Source organism: Benincasa hispida, chromosome 3, assembly GCF_009727055.1.
Source record: "Benincasa hispida cultivar B227 chromosome 3, ASM972705v1, whole genome shotgun sequence".
In the NCBI taxonomy this organism is placed as follows: Eukaryota; Viridiplantae; Streptophyta; class Magnoliopsida; order Cucurbitales; family Cucurbitaceae; genus Benincasa; species Benincasa hispida.
This window is the reverse complement of record NC_052351.1, coordinates 72,451,574-72,473,027: the sequence shown is the minus strand read 5'-3', so window position 1 is coordinate 72,473,027 and position 21,454 is coordinate 72,451,574. Positions and strand designations below refer to the sequence as shown.

At 34.7% G+C, this 21,454-nt stretch overlaps 1 protein-coding gene across 2 annotated transcripts; it reads right to left on the bottom strand.

The window, feature by feature from the left end:
• Nucleotides 1-10,442: 10,442 nt before the first annotated feature.
• LOC120073193 (F-box protein At5g39450) lies at nt 10,443-14,222 on the bottom strand. 2 transcript variants are annotated; one of them, XM_039025872.1, is made up of 3 exons: nt 13,989-14,222; nt 11,691-13,500; nt 10,443-10,881 (listed from the first exon to the last, which is right to left on the bottom strand). In XM_039025872.1, exons 2-3 carry the CDS (start codon nt 13,376-13,378, stop codon nt 10,866-10,868), a joined length of 1,704 nt encoding a protein of 567 aa, XP_038881800.1. In that variant the 5' UTR covers nt 13,379-13,500; nt 13,989-14,222; the 3' UTR covers nt 10,443-10,865. The 2 variants fall into 2 exon arrangements, with proteins under 2 accessions (XP_038881800.1, XP_038881799.1); XM_039025871.1 differs by having other exon boundaries at nt 11,691-14,222.
• Nucleotides 14,223-21,454: the final 7,232 nt, after the last annotated feature.

Sequence of the window (21,454 nt, the reverse complement as noted above, 5' to 3'; positions counted from 1 at the left end):
AAGCCGGAGAGAGCGAAAGTGGAGAGAAAAGTTGGAGAGAAACTGGGAGAGAGCGAGATTGGAGAGAAAATGGGAGAGAAAGTTGGAGAGAGCGACACTGCCGAGGTTGAAGAGAAACTAGGAGAGAAGGTTGGAGAGAAACTTAGAGAGAGCGAGATTTTGAGCGAGAAAGTGGGAGAGAGCGACACTGCCGAGAGCGGAAAGAGCGAGAGCGCTTATGTGTTAGCCTTGTTTTGTCCGATTCGAACGTCACGCCCACGCCTTGCCTATGCATTGAATGGCCGAGCAAGCTTCTGGGCGATGTATTTGGACGCGTTGGGGTAGATTATGCATTTAAAACCCCTAATTTGAATACAAACAAAGCTTGAAGACATAAGGGCAAATGTCAATTAAAATTTAGGTGTCCGATTAAGAGAAATTCTTAAACACTAAGAAATTGTGTTGGATGCGTTTGGGAAGAACACATTGAACCAAGGTGAAGTCAGCTTACGTTGATAAAGGGAGGATTAAACATTTGGCCATGCAGCCAAGTAGGTGTTATCAATCCCACGAGTAATTTGAACGCCTGTAAATAGGGAGTTGGGATTTCATTTTCAAATCACACAAAAATCATAAATTTCGTAAAGAAAGTAGAGGGCAGTGAGGGTTCAGAGGAATGTGTCAATTTTAGACGAGAAGATATTCCAATCTACTCGTGCGTTTGGAGTGATTCCAAAGCCATCTGAAAGCTCTGAAAGTCTAGTCTTCAGAATAGGGCTTCCGGAGGAAAAAGCTCAAAGGAACCGTGCTAGAGATTGAGGAAAATGCAGAAGGGTCAGACTGTCGAATCAGTCTGAGCCAGTCTTGAATATTCTGTGATTCCGGCCAAACCACGGGGAGTTCTGAGCTTAAATTTTAGGATAAACTTCCTGAGACATTTTAGAATACGTTTATAGAAGAAAGTATTTCAAGATAAGGTTTAGAACTATGAGTAATATAAGCTGTAAATTGAATCTGGATTCTAGGGGTGAAAAGGAGCCCGAGGAGCTACTAGAGTGAAAAGCTCCTAAGAAATCGAGGTGAGTGGCTAAAATGTTTTTAACTAAAACATTTTTAAACTGTTTTGATTACAAACGTTTTACAGAAAGCATGTTTGCGAAAATAATTCTCATGCCTATTAGTTTTATAAAGTGGTTTCCAAGAAAGTTTGAATTGTGGTTTGAACGCATGCATATTGTTGAAAACTATTTACATATGTTGATTTTATCTAGCATGCGTTATCATCTTTAAAGCCACGTTGTATATGTGTTATACTGTACATGCTTTAAAGAGAAAAGTTGTTTATAAATAGTTTTGGTAAAATGCAATGCCGAAGTATAAGGAGAAGACATCCACCCAACTAGATACTGAAGTACAAGGTGAAGGTATCTATTGGTACTGAAGTACGTTAGAGAAGGTACCAAGCCAACGGGATACTGAAGTACGTTGAAGAAGGTATCCTAGTAGCTCGATACTGATGTACAAGGAGAAAGTTTCTGAGCAGTAGTACCTAATGTGGCCACAGGTGAATAAAGTCAGAGATTGAGCAAAAGGGTTCTCTCTGGACTAGTAGTTGGTGTTGGGATTATTTTACCCGTTATAAAGTACTTGATTTGAGAAATGCTTTTACTGTTTTATGTTTAAAACAGCTTTATATAATTTACGCTTAGAAAATATTTATGCTGCAAAAGTTTATATTTCAGATAAAACTATTTTCTGAAATTATGCATGAGAATTTACTATGTTTTCTCGTTCACTCACTGGGGCGTAAGCTCACCCCATTTTCAAATGTTTTGTTTCCCCCCACAGGTAGCGGTTCAAATCCTCGAAGATAGTTCTGCGTCTGCTCTGCTACAAAAGGACTAAAAGACTTGTAACCGGTTGCTAGGTGGTTACTGTTAATATTGTACACATGTTACTATTGTTCATATAGGGACTAGGTTTATGGGTTTTGGGACTTGTAAATCTAGTGTTGTAATGACTCTAAACATATTATGTTTTCAAGTTAATAAATTGTGGGCCTAAAGACGTCCTGTTGCATATGAATTATAATTGGTCAGAGTTATTCCGCAAGAGTTATTAGGCAGTAAGTGTCAGCCCAAGGGTTGGTAACTGCTACAGTCACGCCTTTCTCTAGGCTAAGAAGATGGTCTGGGTGGGGTGTGACATTATCACTTAAACATGATCGACCCGTATGTCTCTACATACATGTTTAAGCTACAAGATAACCTTGGATGTTAGTTTATTGGTTTGTGGTTAATGCAACTAATTTTGAAATAAAACATCACATATTTTATTACATAAATAAGATGTTTGTACATTACAACTACAAACTATAAAACCCTATGATTTAGGGCATCAACCCCAACAAAGCATTGTTGATTGTTTATATCCAATAGACATAGAAATATATCTTTAGTGCGAAGAGTGCAACTATTGGTCTTTAGTATCGTGACCGACAATTAATAAAGGTTGAGTAATTTAATTAAAGAGTTTAATTAATTAATCAAGTATCATCGGAGCTTCAATCTATAGGTGCATAAAGTCTCCTTGTTAGCTCAATTAAGATTAATGAGAATTAAATTAATTTTGGATTAATTTGAATTGTTCAAACTAATTAAAGAAAATTAATTATATAAGATATAATTAATATAATGTATATGATAAATTATAATATAAAGTTTTATATGAGAGAAATAAATATTTAAATACGATTCAAATATTAATTATATGAATGTGATTCATATAAAAATTATAGGTTAAAATTAGTATAAATATGACTAATACTATAGGATATATAGGAGTATAATAAACTATAGGTCATATTATATGTGATATAATAAACTATAGGTTATATATTATAGGAGATATAATATATTGTTTAATTATACTAGTTAGTTAATATAATTAAATTAAAATTAATTTTGAATATTGAATTTAAAATCAATAACTCCTTATGAGTAATTTTTAATAAAGAGTGGGAAATTATTCCCTACATCTCAAATACGTGAACCACACAGGGAGAGTAGGGCTGCTTGATCATCTTCATCTTCTTCCTTAGATCTCTGTGTTACTATCTCAAGCAAAAACAAAATCCTTCCTTTCACCAAAATTCTTCTAAGCGGGCCTTCAAAACTCTGCTTTGGTTCTCATCCTTGAGAAGAACTTGGAAGATTTTGTGGTGATGTTCTTTATTGGGGCATCGGTTGTTGTCTTTAGGTTTCTGTGAACTGTAGTTCAAGAGGAGATTGGTTGTTGGAGAGGATACACGAAGAAATGTTCTTCAAAGGTAAGTTTCTCTCGATTCCTACTCCTTTCTATTAATTCTATAGAAAATGCATGCTTAATTATTTTTGTTTGTTAAAGTTTTCGTCCCCTCTGTATTTTATGTTTTGTAAAACGAAAACGGGACACAACAACTGTCATTTGCTTCCACTTCAGGGTATTAAAAATCCCTTCAATTTGGATGTTAGATTGGATATTTAAAGGATTTTTAAGTGTCGTTCAGCAAAGTTAGAGTGATTTTGACAAGATTTTGGTATGTTTTAAGGCTTTGTAACCCATTGTGGATTGGTTATAGTTGCTGGAATTTTGGTTCAAACCCTTAATTATTGGAGACCTTTGAGTATTTATATATATGAAAAAAATATGGTGAGAATACTAATAGCACTGAAAATGTGCTATCTAGCTCCTCTTAATTTAGGATTCTTCTAGGATTTTATGTGTTTATTATGCTATTTTGTAGATTTTGAATACTTAATAGACAAAATTGACCATTTGTAATCATTCGAGGTTAATTTAAAGCAATTTGAAGTTAATTGGAGCATACGGGCTTCAAAGGAGATAAATAGCATAGAGCTACACTTGAAGATAGAATGCTGATAACCATCGTAGGGTAATTACTCTAGCATTACGCTACAAGGCAGTAACCTCACATTTCATGCAGCGTAATTATGGTACCTATAGCATAGCTAAACTACGTGTATTGATGGGAAATACACAAAAACCCGCGCACCTGTCCAAATTGCCTCAGAGTAACAACGCTACCCTTACGCTTGAAACTTGTGCTCCAAATAGAGCGTATTTATGCTTCATCAACATCATTATGTTGCGCCTTTAATATAAATTTAAGTCTTATTGGATTAGGTTAGAATTCAACCAACTAACCGACTTCCAGATGATTCCTCTCATCTTTTCTCCTCTTTTTGGTCGATAGGATGTATCAAAATGATTGCTTGGTGATTATTATGAATATTATAGGCTAAGGTAATCGTTTCTAGCTTGGTTTAGAATTTTTTACCTATTTGATGTATTTTTTTAGTTTTCAAACTAGTTATTTGTAATTGTTTGATTTGGTTATGTTTTTTAATGTTTATGATTAAATTATTGGATGCTTGGAAATTTTATAATTATTGCTTTTGATGGATATTTGATATGTAATATTTAATCTCATGTCAATCAACTAGAAGCAATAGGTTAGGTTAGCTTGCAAATCATTTAGATGAGTATTGTTCTAACCAACCTAGAATCGGATCAACTGAATTTTAATTAAGGTTGTTCTTGTTTGATATTCAACCTAACTTTGCCCTATATTTTAACGTGATTAGGCCAACTTGAATTTGCATGTTGTTCATCAATTTAAATTGGGATAATTAGTTGATTAGGTCGAATTAACCGACTATTCCAATTAATTTAATTAGGTATAAACAATTGCTTGATTCTAGTAATGAGAATTCTATGATCGAATGCATCGAATGAGAGAATTCCGTAACAACTCAAGCCAGGCATTTTTTCTAATTGTCATCACAACTATTCTACTTTTATTGTATGCATTTAAATTTCTTTTGCTACAAAACTTTTTTTTTTTAAAAAAAACCTTTGGTTACCCTCGGGCTGAAAAGCATTTTAATTAAGAACTTATGGAGCTCTCTGTGTTCGACCCGATCTTGCCACTAAGACTACCAATTTGTTGTGCTCGATATGGTTAAATTATTTGATATGAATTTGGGCTACAAAATCCATTTCGACCAATTACCTCCTAACCGTCAGCCCCCACCCTCACTCTCTCTTCTCTCTTCTCTCTTCTCTCTCTATCTCTCTCCCCGTTAAGTCTACTGCCGGCACAAAAGCTTCTCCATCTATTGTCTACACACGCCAGTAGCCGAATGCCCTTGCATAGTCGCTCATCGCCTGCCGCCGAAAGCCGTCGTGTTTTGCCAGAATCTCTATTTTGAGTAAGTTTTCGGTGTTTTGTGGGTTTTTCTTAAAAGGTTTTGAATACGCATGGAGTTTTGGCATTAATTCCATAATATTTGGCTGCTAGATTGGATATTTAAAGGATTTTTAAGTGTTGTCCAGCGAGGTTAGAGTGATCTCAACAAGATTTTGGTATGTTTTAGGGCTTTGTAACCCATTGTGGATTGGTTATAGTTGCTGAAATTTTAGTTTAAACCCTTAACTATTGGATTGTACTTGGGTACAAATCAGTACAGGAGTTGGGATTCGATCTTCGATCAAGCTTTGACTTGGGCAAAAATATTTGGAGACCTTTAAAATGAGTTTTGTGTTCTTATTTAGGTCCTAATAAACCAAGTTAATTTTGGTTTGTGTTTAGAGTTAATTTAAGAAGAGTTTAAGTTGTTTGAATCCATATTCTTTACTACTTGAGCTGCCTTATGTGTCAGGCAAAATTTTATTTAATAATATTTTGGTTTCGACTATTAAATTAATTCTTGAACTTATGCATTTTTACGCGTTGACCATGAGATCTATGAATGACATTTATAAGTAATTACATGTTCAATTTATATGAGAATATGTAGGACTTCATGCATGTTACATGAAATATTTAAAATCAGAATTTTAATCCTTTCCTTCCCATAGTTATTGACTACATAAAATTGATGCAAGTCCAACCGTTCTAAGTTACATGAAATTAATGTACTTAGATACATTTTAGTGTGTATGAAATTGATTCACACTCATGCATGAAATTGATGCATGCCTAGGTTCAGGATTTAATGTATATTGATGTACATTAATCTAATGTGTATGAAATTGATGCACATTTAGAGGAAAGGAAACAAAGTGAATGACAGAAAAGTAAAGTTTTATGTCCCACCAATTTAAAAGCATTCAAGTTCATGTTTGCATGTGATTGCATAGCCTGATCCCAGTAGTGGAGTTACTTACTGAATATTTTGTGTTGGGTTGTATGTCCTAAAACTCGTAATTTTGTAAACAGTAAACATATATGAAGTTTATTCAGACAAGTGTTGATGATTGTTTAATAACTCTAAATCCAATAAACTATGAATCCTTGCTATTGTCATGAATACTTGAACTTTATGTGGAGACATAAACTTGATCAAGTTCGAGTAAAATAACCTAAACTGTCTATAGTACTTGGATTAGGTTGAGTACATATTTCTGGAGATACTATTGAGTACGACCCGCTTTATGATTGTTATAAATGTTGTAAAGTGTCATAAACGATGTGATTAGTTCATTCATGTAAAGACATATGAGAGGAGTATTCTACACAATGAGATTGTGTAACAGACCACAAAATAATCACTGTTATGTATTAACACTGTTTACTGTTAACACTGGTTAATTTCACTTATTGATGACCTAGATAATTTTATCTGAATCCTGAGTTGTCTATGAACTCCTATTTATTCGCGATTGTCCCTTGATCTGAATAGGTGAGGGCAAGCTCAACATCGCTTCTCAATATGCCTCCCATTTCAGGGATAAGACCGAATAAATAGCTTGGGACATAGAATTTGTAAGATGGAATTCACTCCTACCCATTTTAGGATAGTAGAAAGGTTGTTCCCTTAAGGGCTGATCCCAAATCTTGAACAAGGGGCCACATCCTCTCATTGTCCTAAGAGGGAAAAAATTTAGTGATTATGATCCTAAATCAATTGTTCATCAAGGGATAATGGTACTTAAGGAGAAAAGATGTAACTTGAGGGTATTTCGATATTTGATCTAGCTGAGGTTACGAACAACCTGTGAAGGATCAACTTATTAATGACGGTTATATCAAATGGACACATAATATATCTACAGTGAGGGGAGTGCAACTACAAGCTACAGTGGACAGTCCTGTTAATTAACAAATGTTGATTAACTAGGTTAAAGAGTTTGATCGGTTAGTCTCGGATCGTTGGAGCGCATGATCTTTAGGTCCATCAAGTCTCCTTGCTAGTTCACTATGGACAAAATTGAAGAACTAGGTGAAGTAGGAATTTAAAATGTTCAAATTCGGGTTTTAGGGAAAAAATGTATTTTATATGAGATATAATTTACAATTAAATAATTAATTAGTTTTTAGAGTATACTTGATCATTAGCATGAAAGTGCTTTTTAAACTTGATTAATATGATTAATCAAAACTAGGTGTCAAAGACAATTTAATATATGATATTAAATTTGTTTATTTTATTTAATTGAAATTTTTGTAATCAAATAATTTCTAAATTTGAAAAATTGTATTTCATTCTTTTAATAAAAGATTAGTTAGTGGAAAAATCCAATTGTTGGATTTTTCCCACTAACTAAGTGAACTTTGAAGTGACACTTCCCAAGCTTGACACCTAAAGTTTACATGCTAGTTGAGTTTGAGGTAGAGACATGTAAGAGAGGATTTTGCATGTATTTTTTCTATAAATAATTTGGTTTTTGAATTTTGTAAAATTTAATGTTTCTTTGACCTTTGACCTAAACTCTTCCACCAAAATCTCTTTACTCTCCTTTTACTAAAGTGATTTTCCCTCGTCTTTACTAACAAAACGGTCCCACAAACATGTTCTTCAACCGGAATATAGCGAGGATTTTTCGTTGGTGGTGTTGATCGAGCTCGGGAGAGGAAGATTGTGGTGGATTCTATAAAGGTTGTAATTTCTAACCCTTATGCATGCTTATTCTTGTTTTTATGTAATTAGAATGTTATCGAACCTTGCTTCCACTATTCATGTGTTTTTTATATTTCAACATTTTGTATAATCATCCTTTCATATAATATTTTTTTCAGGTAAAGGAAAGAACGTATCAGGCAAATGACGAGGAAGTCTGTTCATGGTGCCATTGGACTATAGACAATGCTTCTGCTCAGTGTCAATTGTTTAAGAACTTTTAAATTTTTATTTGAGAATAATCAAGTTTAGTAGTTTTAGATTTAAATGTTTAATTCTATTTATTTATTTATTTATTATTATTTTTTTGGATCCCAAACGGTACTTTGTTTTATAAATTTTTAGATTGTTTCTTGGAATATTTATTTATTTAGATTTTTTTATTTTGAGTCTAAATGATAACTAGCTTTGGTTTTAAAATTGCATTTATGATAGTAATGACCCCAATTAGAAATCTTGAAAAATCGGGTCGTTACAATAGAACCAAATCTAGAATAAAATAAAATCTAAATTATTTAAGATTATTAGTTTAAAAATTATGTTCACAATTTAACTCAATTTGGCACCAAAGTCCAAAACTAAATGGAATTAAAGCCTGATAATCAGAGATAATTAACCTTAATTTATCTAAAACTTAGGATGTTACAATAGAGGGCTTGAACACAGGACTTCCTTAGACCACCTACTATAATATATTTGAAATCACCGATTGACCCAAAGGTTTAAGCTTTTAGGAGAAGGTAAATTTAATTATATCATCTAGCGTGTGTCTTAGAGTAGAGGTACGTATATGTTCATTGGCATGGATTTTGGGCTCAAACCGTCGTCAAAAATCGATATGACGATTTACATCAATTTGTTGTGCTCGATTTAGGAAGGGTTTACAATGTCGACTGACCAATCGTAGTCACGATTAATCAATTTTAGTCGGTTTATGAGAAAACAAAGGAAAAAGGAAAAAAATTCACATTCGTCGTGGTGCAAGGAGATTGAAAGGGAAGAAGAACGGAAAAAAAGTTGAAAAAAAAGAAGAGAAACAAACCTACAACGATAGTGGCCAATGGGAGGAAGGAAGAAAAGAGATCATTTCTTCTTTTCTTTAGTACAATAATTGGGAGCTAGAGATTCGAACACAGATTTCATGATTACTAATACAATTGGATATTAATTGAGCTAAGCTCATTTTATTTAGTGAAAGAAAGACAAATCTGATAAAAGGGGAAGAAGAAGTAGTGGAGGGAAGTAAAGTGAAAAAAAGGAGAAGGGAAAAGGAGACATGGGGAGGGGAGAGAGAAATAACTAATAAATTAATAATACATTAATTAAAAACCCATCAAAAGAAAAGTTAAAGGAAACAATGAACTTTTTTTTTTAATTAAAGTTATCTTGGGGAGGTAAGATCTATTGGGACTTTTGAAAAAAAAAAAAAAAAAAAAAAAAACAGACGAGACATTTGTAATAGAAGAAAAGGTCATGGTCTTTGCTTCTTTAGTGATAGATTATAGTGGAAAATTTTGATGAGAATTAGGTAGGTCTTCGATTTTTCTCCAATTTTTCAAACCTTTTTTTTAAAATTTATTTGCAATTAACTAGCTCAATAGAAGTTTTTAAAAAATTATTTTCAAGAAACCACGGTTATTTTTAACATCACTCAAACATTTTTCTTCCATTGAATTCTTCAATCATTTCACATCAAAATTGAATTAATGCATTTTCAAGAAATCAAAATTGAGAAAAATCACATATATTTATTTTTAACTTCATTCAAACATTTTTCTATTGAATTTTCAATTTATTTCACCTCAAATTAAATTGACATAAATTTTTGTTTCGTTTATCACCCAAAGCTTTCATTTCCAAAAAATCAAAATTGAGAAAGTAACATATATTTCCATTGAACTTCAAACTCTAATTTCTCTCCATATTTATCTACTTATAGATTTTTTTTTTCTTTCTCCATTATGTTGTGTTATGTTTAATGTTTTATTTTTGGTATCCCTCTTATATTAATGTATTTTTTTTTTTAATTTTGTAATTAATTACCAATGTTTTATATTATTTTGTAATTATTTTTTCATTTCTTTTTTTAACTTCGGCTCTCAAATCAATATTTACACATATGTTTTACAATATACATCTAAATGTTATCTTACTTTATAGAAACAATGATTAAAAATAGTCGATTATAATCTACTTTAGCAACAATCAAAGTTTCATTAACTAATTATAACAATTTTCATCAATTTCAAAAAAAATTCTAAAATTTTCATAGATAATTTCATAAAATCTGGACTTCGATATTTTTATCGAGATCGATATTTCGAACCTTGATTCTAATATATGTCTCTTCTATTAGATCTTTTTTATAATTCGGTCGGTCGGTTAGCTCGAGTCCTATGCTTGCCGACTAGTTGACAAGTCGGTTTTTCGTATATAATAAAACCGATTCTTACCGAAAAACAAATAAAAGGACCAACCGAAATTGGTTTGGCATAGTGGTGCAATAAAAAATAGAGGGAGATCATAAGAACTTGATCATGAGAACAATCTCTCTCCCTCTAAACAAAGGGAGGTCATACACAGAGTAAAAAAGCAAAATTGGATATAGAAAATTTTATTTAGATTCCCTGCACCTGCTTTTTCCCTACCATTAAAGAAGACGTAACAATCCTTATTCAATACACATCATTTTTCATTTTTTACCTTTTTTAAGCCATAAATAAGATACCATAAAAAGGATTTCAGCACCTGAGTTCAGTAAAATTGGCGTAGTAGTACAATCGAATACCTCCCCAGGTTGAAGGATTCTTCTGAACTTTAAAGCATCGCAAACTGCTCCCAAAGCAACAAATACGGAGTTTGCACCCTCAACTGTGACACCCATATAATATTATTCAACAAATGTTTTAACCCATGAATTTCCTATGAACGCGTTTCTCTGTGCAACACAAACAAGAAGCTATAGTTTAACAACAGAATATAATTTTATATAGTAAGAGTTTCAACCAATGAACAACGGTGCATTAGGACAGCAGAATATATAAAGAGATGATTCCTCCATGCCTCATCATTAGCTTAAGCTTTTGGGTCAATCAGTGATTTAACATGGTATCAAAGTAGGTGATTTAGGAGGTCTTGTGTTTTTCAAAACCCTGTAATGTTATTTCCTCCCAAATCAATAATTGATACTTCTACATATTTCAAACCCACAAGTGAACAGAAGTATTAGATAGTATAATGTTAAATTTATATTCACCCTTAACTTAAACTTTTTGGTCAATCGGTGATTTAACGAGAGTTTAATCTAATGCAAAAATTTGATTGAGCTAATCTGGCTCTACAGTGGAACCAAAAAGTAACTATTGTACACGAGTTTGAAACAAACATTGGTATCAAATCTAAACCGGTGTCATAGCATTAGTATTGCATTAGGTATATTCTTGGCATAATAACTTGACATTTTCCTATTCATGTGCAAGGTGAAACTCTTGACCTGCAGCAGTAAAACCAAACTAAATCATGCTATTTTCCTAACTAAAACCCAGCACTTGGCTTCAGCTTAACAAAGTTTATTAACCCTTTTTTTCCGTAGAAACTCCCAGCTTGAACAAAAAACAAGTCGTTAATTCTACCAACTATATACAGTTAAGATATAAACAAAAGTTCATAACATCAGATATAGCAGAGAAACTTGGTTGCAGATGGAAGGAATGAAGAAAAATTAAATGAAGCCATAACAGTGCAAACCTTGATGAGGAGAAACTAGTTGAAGTGTTCGGGAAGCCAGCAAAGACATTTGAGTATGACTTGGTTAGATATGAAAAGTTGACAGTTGGGGGCAGGGGAGGTATCCTTTCACCTTTTTTCAAAAGATCTTGCAAGTTCAATCTCTGCAAGGTCAGGACAGATTTGGACTCTTTCCAAATGAAGGCCAGTTGGCCATTCTGAAATACATAGAGAGAACCTGGCTTCGAACCAGGGTATCGAAATCCATACCCATTGGCAATCCCATCTCCTGTAAATGTATGCTGAACATTCACAGGTAATAGTTCCCCATCAGACTCCCAAGGAAATGGATCTGCAGAAGGTTCGTTAATATTCACTCTGAACATTGCAGAACCATTAGGATGTAAAACATAATGTGTGCCTTCCAATATTTTTGTTGCAATGAGAAACAATTGTTCTTGGGATTTCTCATATGAAAGCAAAAGAAAGAAAAGGGCTTTTCCAGGTTTATCCTCTGTAGGCTTCCCTGGAGGCCAGCCGAATGTTCCTCCCCATAAACCAGCATACTCTTGCTCAGCAGTTGGAGCTCGCATCGGTAATTTATACAGTGCAAATCGACTGTCATGCATATTAGGCCATCCACGGTAAGAAGATAGCTTCATGGTTGATGCATGCAATGCCAATCCAATTGTATCACCCGATTTAAGAAAATCTTCAAGTTGGACATATTTATTCACACTACTAGAACAACCATTCTTTGACATTCCTTTGCCATCGTTGAATAAGCCAGACTTCTTCAGTACATGATTAAGGCTTTGTGTAAAATACCTGCCAAGAGCTTTCTTCTTCCGCAATCTTATCTGATCATCGTCCCCATTAATTGACTTGTGATGATCACTTGAACCATCAAGAGACTTTCTGAACTCACTTAGATCCAACTGAGTAGGATTTGGAAACAGTTCAGGACTACCCTTCCAAGACATTTTTCTTCCACCAACTTTACGATACTGCATAAGTACTGACCTCCTTTTTGATAACGCCGCCATATCTTTCTTGAAGTTCTCTTCATCATCCCTCAACCTAGGAAATAGTGGTCCAGTAAATGGATTGGGAACCTTAACACGAACTTGACTCATCACAGTTTCAAGCAATTTTCTTCTATCACAAAAAGCCAACCGGCCAAATGGCACTTTTGACTCAAGCTCTCCAAAAACACTCTGGGATCTATTACTGTTAGACCTACAAACCTTTCTAGTCCCCTGATCTGAACGGTTAACAAAGCTCTTACTATGCAACAAGTTACTATAACAATTCTTGTGTGCTCTGGTGTCAACCTCGAGAAGGAGCACATTACAACTCTTGTCAACAGTTTTCACCACACCTGGATAAAAATAGTCGACTCCCTTCTCTCTTCCATGAAGAAAAAATGATGCAGAGCCATCAGCATCACCCAGAATTTCAAAAACAGGTGCCCAAAGGATCGGCCCGTCTTCAATGCCTAATGGACCAAGTTCTTGAGGAATAATCCTACAACCAACAACTGAAACAAAACCAGGTATCACATAAACTACATTGCCGAGCTCCGGATTCTGATGAACCCATATTCCCATCAATGGCTCAATGCTGCTGAGAAAGCGGCAAAGTGCCTTATAGGATGACACACCTGTTCGCCAATCAATGAGGTCTTTGGCAGCCAAAATTCCTACCATCTCACATTGTGTAAGCCAGATCTTTTCAGATGCTGTTGAAGCATGTAGACTCCGACAGCATAGGCTTAAATTACACAAGTCCCTCGGAGTAAGGGACCGTGACACAATAGAAAACACATCATCTGGCAGGGAAAGGAGCAAGCTCAATCCACAGACTTCACGCAACATATGCAATCTATCGAAATTTAACCAACGAATGTGTAATACTACGTTATAACCCAGGCACACAGTTCATTCCAAACAAAAGGATTCTAAGCCCAGCAAAAAACACCGTGAATTCGATAAAGGGGAGGCAACGAATGCTGAAACTGCACTATTTCTATATCAGGATGATGCTCTCTCCCAAATAAAAACCCACAAACAGATCAGATTAGTCCTGGAACTGTTCATTATTAACTACAGACTTCCCAATTTCCAGAATCCATACAGAAAATTGATACCAAATCCAAAAAAAAAAAATCCACCACAAACAGAAAAACGCAAATGATCCGGCTTAAATTCCCAAAACGAAAATAGGGTTTATTGCCAATTCGCCATTTCTTACACCCAGCTTATCTGATGACAAAAAACTAATCGGAATAAAAATGAGAAAACCTAGTACAAACCAAACCTGATTGTACGATCTCGAAGAGGGCACGCCGAAAGAGGAAAAATGGGAAGAAAAGAATCGAAATTGAGCTCTAGAAGCTTAAAATTGGAGATTTCAATGGTTGTGGTTAGTGGATTGCATCATCTAAGCAACCAAAACCGAAGGAAAAAAGATGAAAAACGAAGAAGACGAGCCATAACAGAGAGTAAAGCAAAGTTGCAAAGTCCAAATCAATTACGCAAATTTTGACTGAAGATATAGTCTTAATGATTCTTCAAACAGTGTATGAAATAATTATTTGGGAATATTGTCATTGTTTTCTTGCATGAGATGTGGGCCATGTTGCTCTTCGATTTGACATCAGTACCTATGGGTTAATTCTTAAAATAATAATAATAATAATAACTCAAAGCTTTATGTTTCTTTTAAAAAGGATCCTTTTGACAAAGTTAGTCCTTTTCTGTCTTTGGCAAAATTACCATTTTAGGTGAGTGGATTTTTAACTATAGTCCGTCAATTTCATAAGTCGATATTAAATAATTTAATTTTATCAATATCAGTCATATTTATTATTAACAAAAGAACAAATAACTTCAACCATATTTATTATTGAAATTTGTACGATTATTAAGAAACTCTATCTTCCCATTTTTAACTATCCATCCCTCTAATGTTACTAATGACTTCAGTCGTTGACCACTATGAATGATCAACTCTGATGACAATCATCTCAGACGACTACCTCCAACGATCAACTTCAGTAATAGCTACCGTCAACGACTACTATTGTCTCACTCCAATGACATGCTCTCACAACTGACCAACTCAATTGATCATATTAACACTATGCAAATGCACGTGTTAAAAGTAATAATTTCACAACTAAACTGGTTATCGTTCTCAAAGATTGATAATTCTGGTTTTTCTTAGCTATTATTACTGCATACTAATTTTATTTAGGCAAATATCAAGTCGGTTCAATTACAGGGGTTGATTCATCAAGACTTTCCAAAATAATTATTAACATATGGATCATTTATTAAAATTGCACTAGTCTAGAAGTCTAAATTTGGGATATTATTTTCAAGCTCAATTCGTTATACTCCTAACATTCTTGAATATCTTCACAATTATTATATAAAGTGAAGCATTATGAACCTTCAATTGCAACCATTGTAATCTTCTTTTCATTTTCATGCATAATTCCATAACAATTTAATCTATCATGTCCAACTAAAAATCCCCTCGCAAGTAGAAAATTAGCCCACGAAGATTCAATCAATAAAATGTTGATTAACAGAAATAGCAAAGACAAATTAGAATGTAATCATGCTCATAATAATCTAAAGGCCAACAATTAATTCAGTACAATTAAGAACTCTCTCAACATCCTAGAATCTATGATTTTAATTATGTTCAGGGTTTTAAATAATGTTGGGTTATACTATCTTGTGTAGGCCCAATTCAATCACAATCAATCCTGAGTTGGTGAAGAAAAGGTTGGGGAAAACTTTGTTTCTTCATTGAAGTTCTCTCTGTTTTTCTCTCTTATTCGATAAGCATTGTTATTTCCTCGATGAGTATATACTCGTTACTCGATGAGTTTCTACTCGTTACTCGATGGTTTCTTTTCTTCTTTCCTCGATGAGTTTCTGGCCTTTCCTCGATGGAACTCGATGAGTATTAAACTTTACTCGATGCTACTAGATGAAAGAAATTTTTGACTCGATGCTACTCGATGAGAGAAAGTCTTGACTCGATGCAACTCGATAAGAGAAATTCTTTACTTGATGCAACTCAATAAGAGAAATTTTTTACTCGTTGCAACTCGATACTCTAAAAACTTTGTGATTTGATTATAAGATCGTGTTTTCGTTGATTTGCAGAGAAATGAATGAAGATTGAAGAAGAAGATAAAGAGAAGAAGAAGGTGAAGGAACTCTAATGAGAGAACTTTGAATGGAAGCGAATCGACCAAATTTCATAATTCATTGAATATAAAGTTGCATTTACAACTAAATTACAACATGCTTTAAAAGAAAAGGGTTTCAAGAAACCTCACCTTTGAAGACCTTTTTCTTCACGTTTTCCCCGAACGGATCACGAACTTCTTGAAGACATTCTTCAAGATAAACCTAGAACCAAAACTGGACACTACCACAATGAATATCTTGGTATTCTCAAGGTGAGAACTCAGAAGTGGTGGGATTTGACTATTTTGGTTAAGAGGGAAAACTTAATGTCGAGGAGGAAGATTGAGAACTTTCACAACTCAAGACAAAACTCATAGAACACTTCTGTAAAATTTCTTTCTCACTTAATCATTCAGCCAACAGTAACAACAAGAAGAAGAAAACCTTTTTCTTTTAAATCTCCTTGCCAAAAATTAACCACCACCCACTAATGTGAGTAGAGAGAAAAGATGGGGAAGGGAGTTGTAACTCCATTTCTTATTATTAAAATAATAATAATAATATAAATATAAATATGATAATTTAATTATCATATTATATATATATATATGTATGTATGTATGTATGTATTAAATTTTATGTTATATCAAATATAACATATAACATATAGTTTTAATATTGTATCACATACAATATAAATTATAATTTATTTTCTCTTTTATATGGCATTTAATATAAATCTTATTCAACTATGAATCCAATTCATAGAAACTATATTCGAATCTCATTCAAATACTTATCTCATTAAGTTATAATGTATCAAATACATTATGAAAATTATATCACATATAATTGAAACAACTTAATTATATCATATATAATTAAATCCCTCTATTAATTTGAACAATTCAAATTAATCCAAAAACTGATTTTCAACTAAATCCTATTGAGCTACCAAGGGGATCTCATGGACCTGTAGTTTAAAGCTCCAAGATACATGAATAATTAATTAAACTATTTAATTACATTATTTACTATCCGTTAACTGTCGGGTACTCCACTAAAGACTGATAGCTGCACTCTTCGCACTACAAATATATTTCTGTGTCCATTGGATATAACCAATCAACAATACGATGACCCTTCACAAATTGCTCGTAAGTACAGTTAGGCCAAAATACCGTTTTGCCTCTGTAGCTACATCTAACTTCTTAAGTACCATTGATCCCTTTAATGAACAATAAATCATAGTCCAACTATGATTAAACCCCTCTAGGGCTAGGAGAAGGTGTGATGCCACATTGTTCAAGATCCGGAATCAGCCCTTAAGGGAGCAATTTATCTACTTACCCCTACCTTGGGGAAGGAGTGAATTTCATCTTGTATAGTTGTGTTCTCAGCTCCCCAATCAGACAAATCCCTAAAATGGTAGGCTTGTTGTGTCGGCGATCTAACCACTTTCACCCATACAAATCAAAGGACCGCCCTCATGAGCAGGAGTTCACAACTCACTCTAGATTTAGGTCATGTTACCTATGGTCATCCTAGTGAAATGTAAGTCTCTATTATGAATGACATTATATAATGAGACTAAACATTTCGTGGTCTAGTTTTATACAAACTCCTTTGTATAGAATATCCCCGCTCGCATGTCTATACATGAATGATCAGGATCAGATCATTAGTAGCACTTTACAACAATTGTAACACCTACAAAGTGGACCATGTTGGGGATGATGCCCTAAACTCTCGTGTCCTGTAGTTTGTAAATACAATTTTAAACAAACGCTTGTGATGTATAATATATGATATTTTCTTCACTTATTATTTATGAACATTGGATGTTTTATTTGCTTTACCACAAACCAATAAACTAAAATCCTTGGTTGTCGTTTGTAACTTAAGCATGTATGTGGAGACATACAAGTGGATCATGTCTTAAGTGATAACCAAAATGGTCTGTAGTATATGGATATAGGAGGGAAACCTTATCCTGGTAACACTACGGATGCGGCCCACTTTGCAGAATAGTTACAAGTGTTATAACTTGCTACAGATGGTCTGATCCTGATCATTCATGTGGGGACATGCGAGCGGGGACATCTTATACAAAGAGTTTGTATATGACCGGACCACGAAGTGTAATAGCCTCGTTATATAACGTCGTTCATGACAGAGACTTCACTTCACTAGGATGACCATAGGTAACATGACTTCAATCCTGAGTGAGTTGGGAACTTCTGTTGAGAGGGTGGTCCTATGATTTACATGGGTGCGAGTGGCCAGATCGCCGACTGAAACCTACTAATTTAGGGATTCGTCTAATTTGGAAGTTGGGAACTTAGCTACACAACATGGAATTCACTCCTTCCCTGAAGCAATGGTAAGTAGATAGATTGCTCCCTTAAGGGTTGATTCCGAGGCTTGAACGATGTGGCGCCACTTCTCATGGCCCGAGAGGTGTCCACACATAGTAGGACTATGTTGTATTATTCATTAGAGGGATCAATGGTACTTAAGGAGTTAGATGTAACTACAGGGGCAAAACGGTAAATTGGCTCAGCTGTACTTACGAGCATCTGTGAAGGGTTATTGTACTGTTGATTGGTTATATCCAATGGACACAGAAATATATCTGTGGTGAGAAGAGTGCAACTGTCGGTCTTTAGTGGAATGCCTGGCAGTTAACGGATGGTGGATCTCATGGCTAAAGAGTTTAGTCAGTAATTCACTTACCGTTGGAGCTTCGAGCCATAGGTCCATTTGGTCCCCTTGGTAGCTCAATGAATTCAAGTTGAGAATCAGTTTTTGGGTCAGTTTGAAGTGTTCAAATTGACAAGACGAAGTTCGATTATATATGATATGATTGAACTGGTTAATTATATATGATATGATTGAAATTATGTATGAGATACATTATTTGGAGGAAAATGATATAAATATGATTTATATCTAGTGGAGGAGAAAAGACTATGGTTAATGTATTGCATATGATGTGGTATTAAACCATAGGTTAATAAATATAATATGATTATATTTATTATTTATTTTGGACAATTATAGGATTATTGTGCCAACGTTTTCTCCATAATCGTGTGATAGTGGGAGGTTGCATTCAGTTTTCGTAACTGAAGAATAAAATGAAAATCATTTTCATTTTGAAAAAGAGATTAGGGAATTTGCTCACGAGTTGTATATTGCCTATCACATAGCAAACCGAGAGCCTACACGATAGTTCAACATTTCTACACGATCGTATACACGTGTGCTTCTTTCTAAACAATCACATAGGATTTGCTAAACGATCGTCTAGCTTTTTTCTAAATGATCGCACGCCCGAGCGTTTAATAAACGTTCATTTATACGATCGCGACCCATTTACTAAACGATCGTGTACCGCTTTCTAAACGATCAAACATCGTCTATACGATAGACATCAATCTTCTCCCACTTGCTTGGTCGTGGTATACGATCATCTCTTCCTCCTTCCCTCTGCCAAATCCAATAGAGCCCACACCTTCTGGATTCTCACACCGAGAATACCGAGGGTTCTAACTGGTGGTGTCATCCCCGTGCTGTTGGGTTTTATGTCCTAAAACTCGCAGTTTGTATAATGATAAACATTTTCTATAATCAATATACTTATTATTGATTTCATAAATTGTATGAAAGTCTAAATCCAATCAACTAAGACCCGTGACTATTGTATGAGTACTTGAACTTTATGTGGAGATATAAGAGTGGATCAGGTTCGAGTAAATAGTCAAAATGATCTATGGCACATGAATAAGGTTGGGTACCTTATTTTGGTAACATCATTGGATGCGGCCTACTCTGTAGTTGTTACAAAGAGTTGTAAAGTGCTACATACGATGTGATCCTAATTCATACATGTTATGACATGAGAAGTGGGGGCGTTCTATGCAATGAGCTTGCATAAGATGGAACTCCTGCCATTGAGGAGGTCTTTTGATTTGTATGGGTGCGACTAGCCAGGTCGCCGATTCAAACCTACCATTTTGGGGATTCGTCTGATTTTGGAGTTGAGAACTCAGCTACATAAGATGGAATTCACTCCTTCCTCGAGGCAGGGGTAAGTAGATAGATAGCTCCCTTAAGGGTTGATTCCGGGGCTTGAACGATATGACGCCACACACTTTCTCCTGGCCCAAGAGGTGTTCACACTAGTTGGACTATGTTGTATTGTTCATTAGAAGAATCAGTGGTACTTAAGGAGTGAGATGTAACTACAGGGGCAAAACGATAATTTGGCCCCTAGCTGTATTTACAAGCATCTATGAAGGGTCATCGTACTCATGATTGGTTATATCTGATGGACACAGAAATATATCTGTGGTAAGGAGAGTTCAGCTGTTGGTCTTTAGTGGAATGCCTGACAGTTAATAGATGGTGGATCTCGTGGCTAAAGAGTTTAATCAGCTATTCACGTACCGTTGGAGCTTCAAGCCACAAGTCCATTAGGTCCCCTACGTAGCTTGAATAAAATTCGAGAACTAGTATTTGGGTTAATTTGAAATGTTCAAATTGACAAGAGGAAGTTCGATTATATATGATATAATTGGACTGGTTAATTAGATATGATATAATTGTCTAAATGTATGAGATACATGATTTTAGAGGAAATTAGATATAAATATGATTTATATCAAGTAAAGGAGAAAATACTATAGTAGATATGTGATATCAAACTATAAGATATAAATATAATATGATTATATTAATTAATTAATTAATTACTTATATAATAATTAATCCTTTTTCCACGTTCAAACATGGGTAGTGGGCAGCATCGGTTATGGTAACCAATGAGTTAAAAATGAAAAAAGTTTTCATTTTGGATCGTGCAATCGATATTCATTCTTCTGCCCAAAAGAATTCGGAAGTGCGCGTTGGTAAAAGTAAACGATTGCTTGAGAGCCTATGCGATATCGTTCCCCGCCTAAACGATCGTATACCTCGCGCCTAAACGATTGCACACTGTCGCCTAGATGATCGGGTAGCTTCTCTAAACGATAGTATAGTGTGTCGATTTAGCTAAACGATCGTATACCTTTTCCTAAACGATCGTTCAGCCTATGCGATAAGCACTTCTGCTATATGATAGCGTTGTTTTCTCTCCCACTTGCTTATCCCCTACACGACTCGTTTTTCCTCTGTCCTCTACCAAATTCACCAAAGCCCACCTTTGGGTTTTCAATCCGAGAATACCTGGGGCTCTTTAGTGGTGGTGTAGTCCCCGTTGCGGCGTTCGTATTCGCGTTGATCGTGTTGTTGCAGTCGACGTTCCTGCCGGGCGTTGGTAGATCACGTGGAGGGTTTCTGCTGCGTTGGAGTTTCGGAGATTGAAGATAGTCTTCAACTGGTATGGAACTCTTTCCCTTATGATTTTGTTGTCCATAGCATGCCGATAATTAAATTTTGATTACATAACTATATGTGTTGAATGTATAACATTATATTTCGGTCACGGTGAGATCGGAGCGATCCAAACGCGCTCATGGAACTCGTAGATATGAGATCCTTCAGTTTTGAGTTCCACAACTCAATCTAGAG

Bases quoted from the DNA above. Each gene is read 5' to 3' on its own strand.
- LOC120073193 (XM_039025871.1), bottom strand. From the start codon at position 13,546: ATGTTGCGTGAAGTCTGTGGATTGAGCTTGCTCCTTTCCCTGCCAGAT.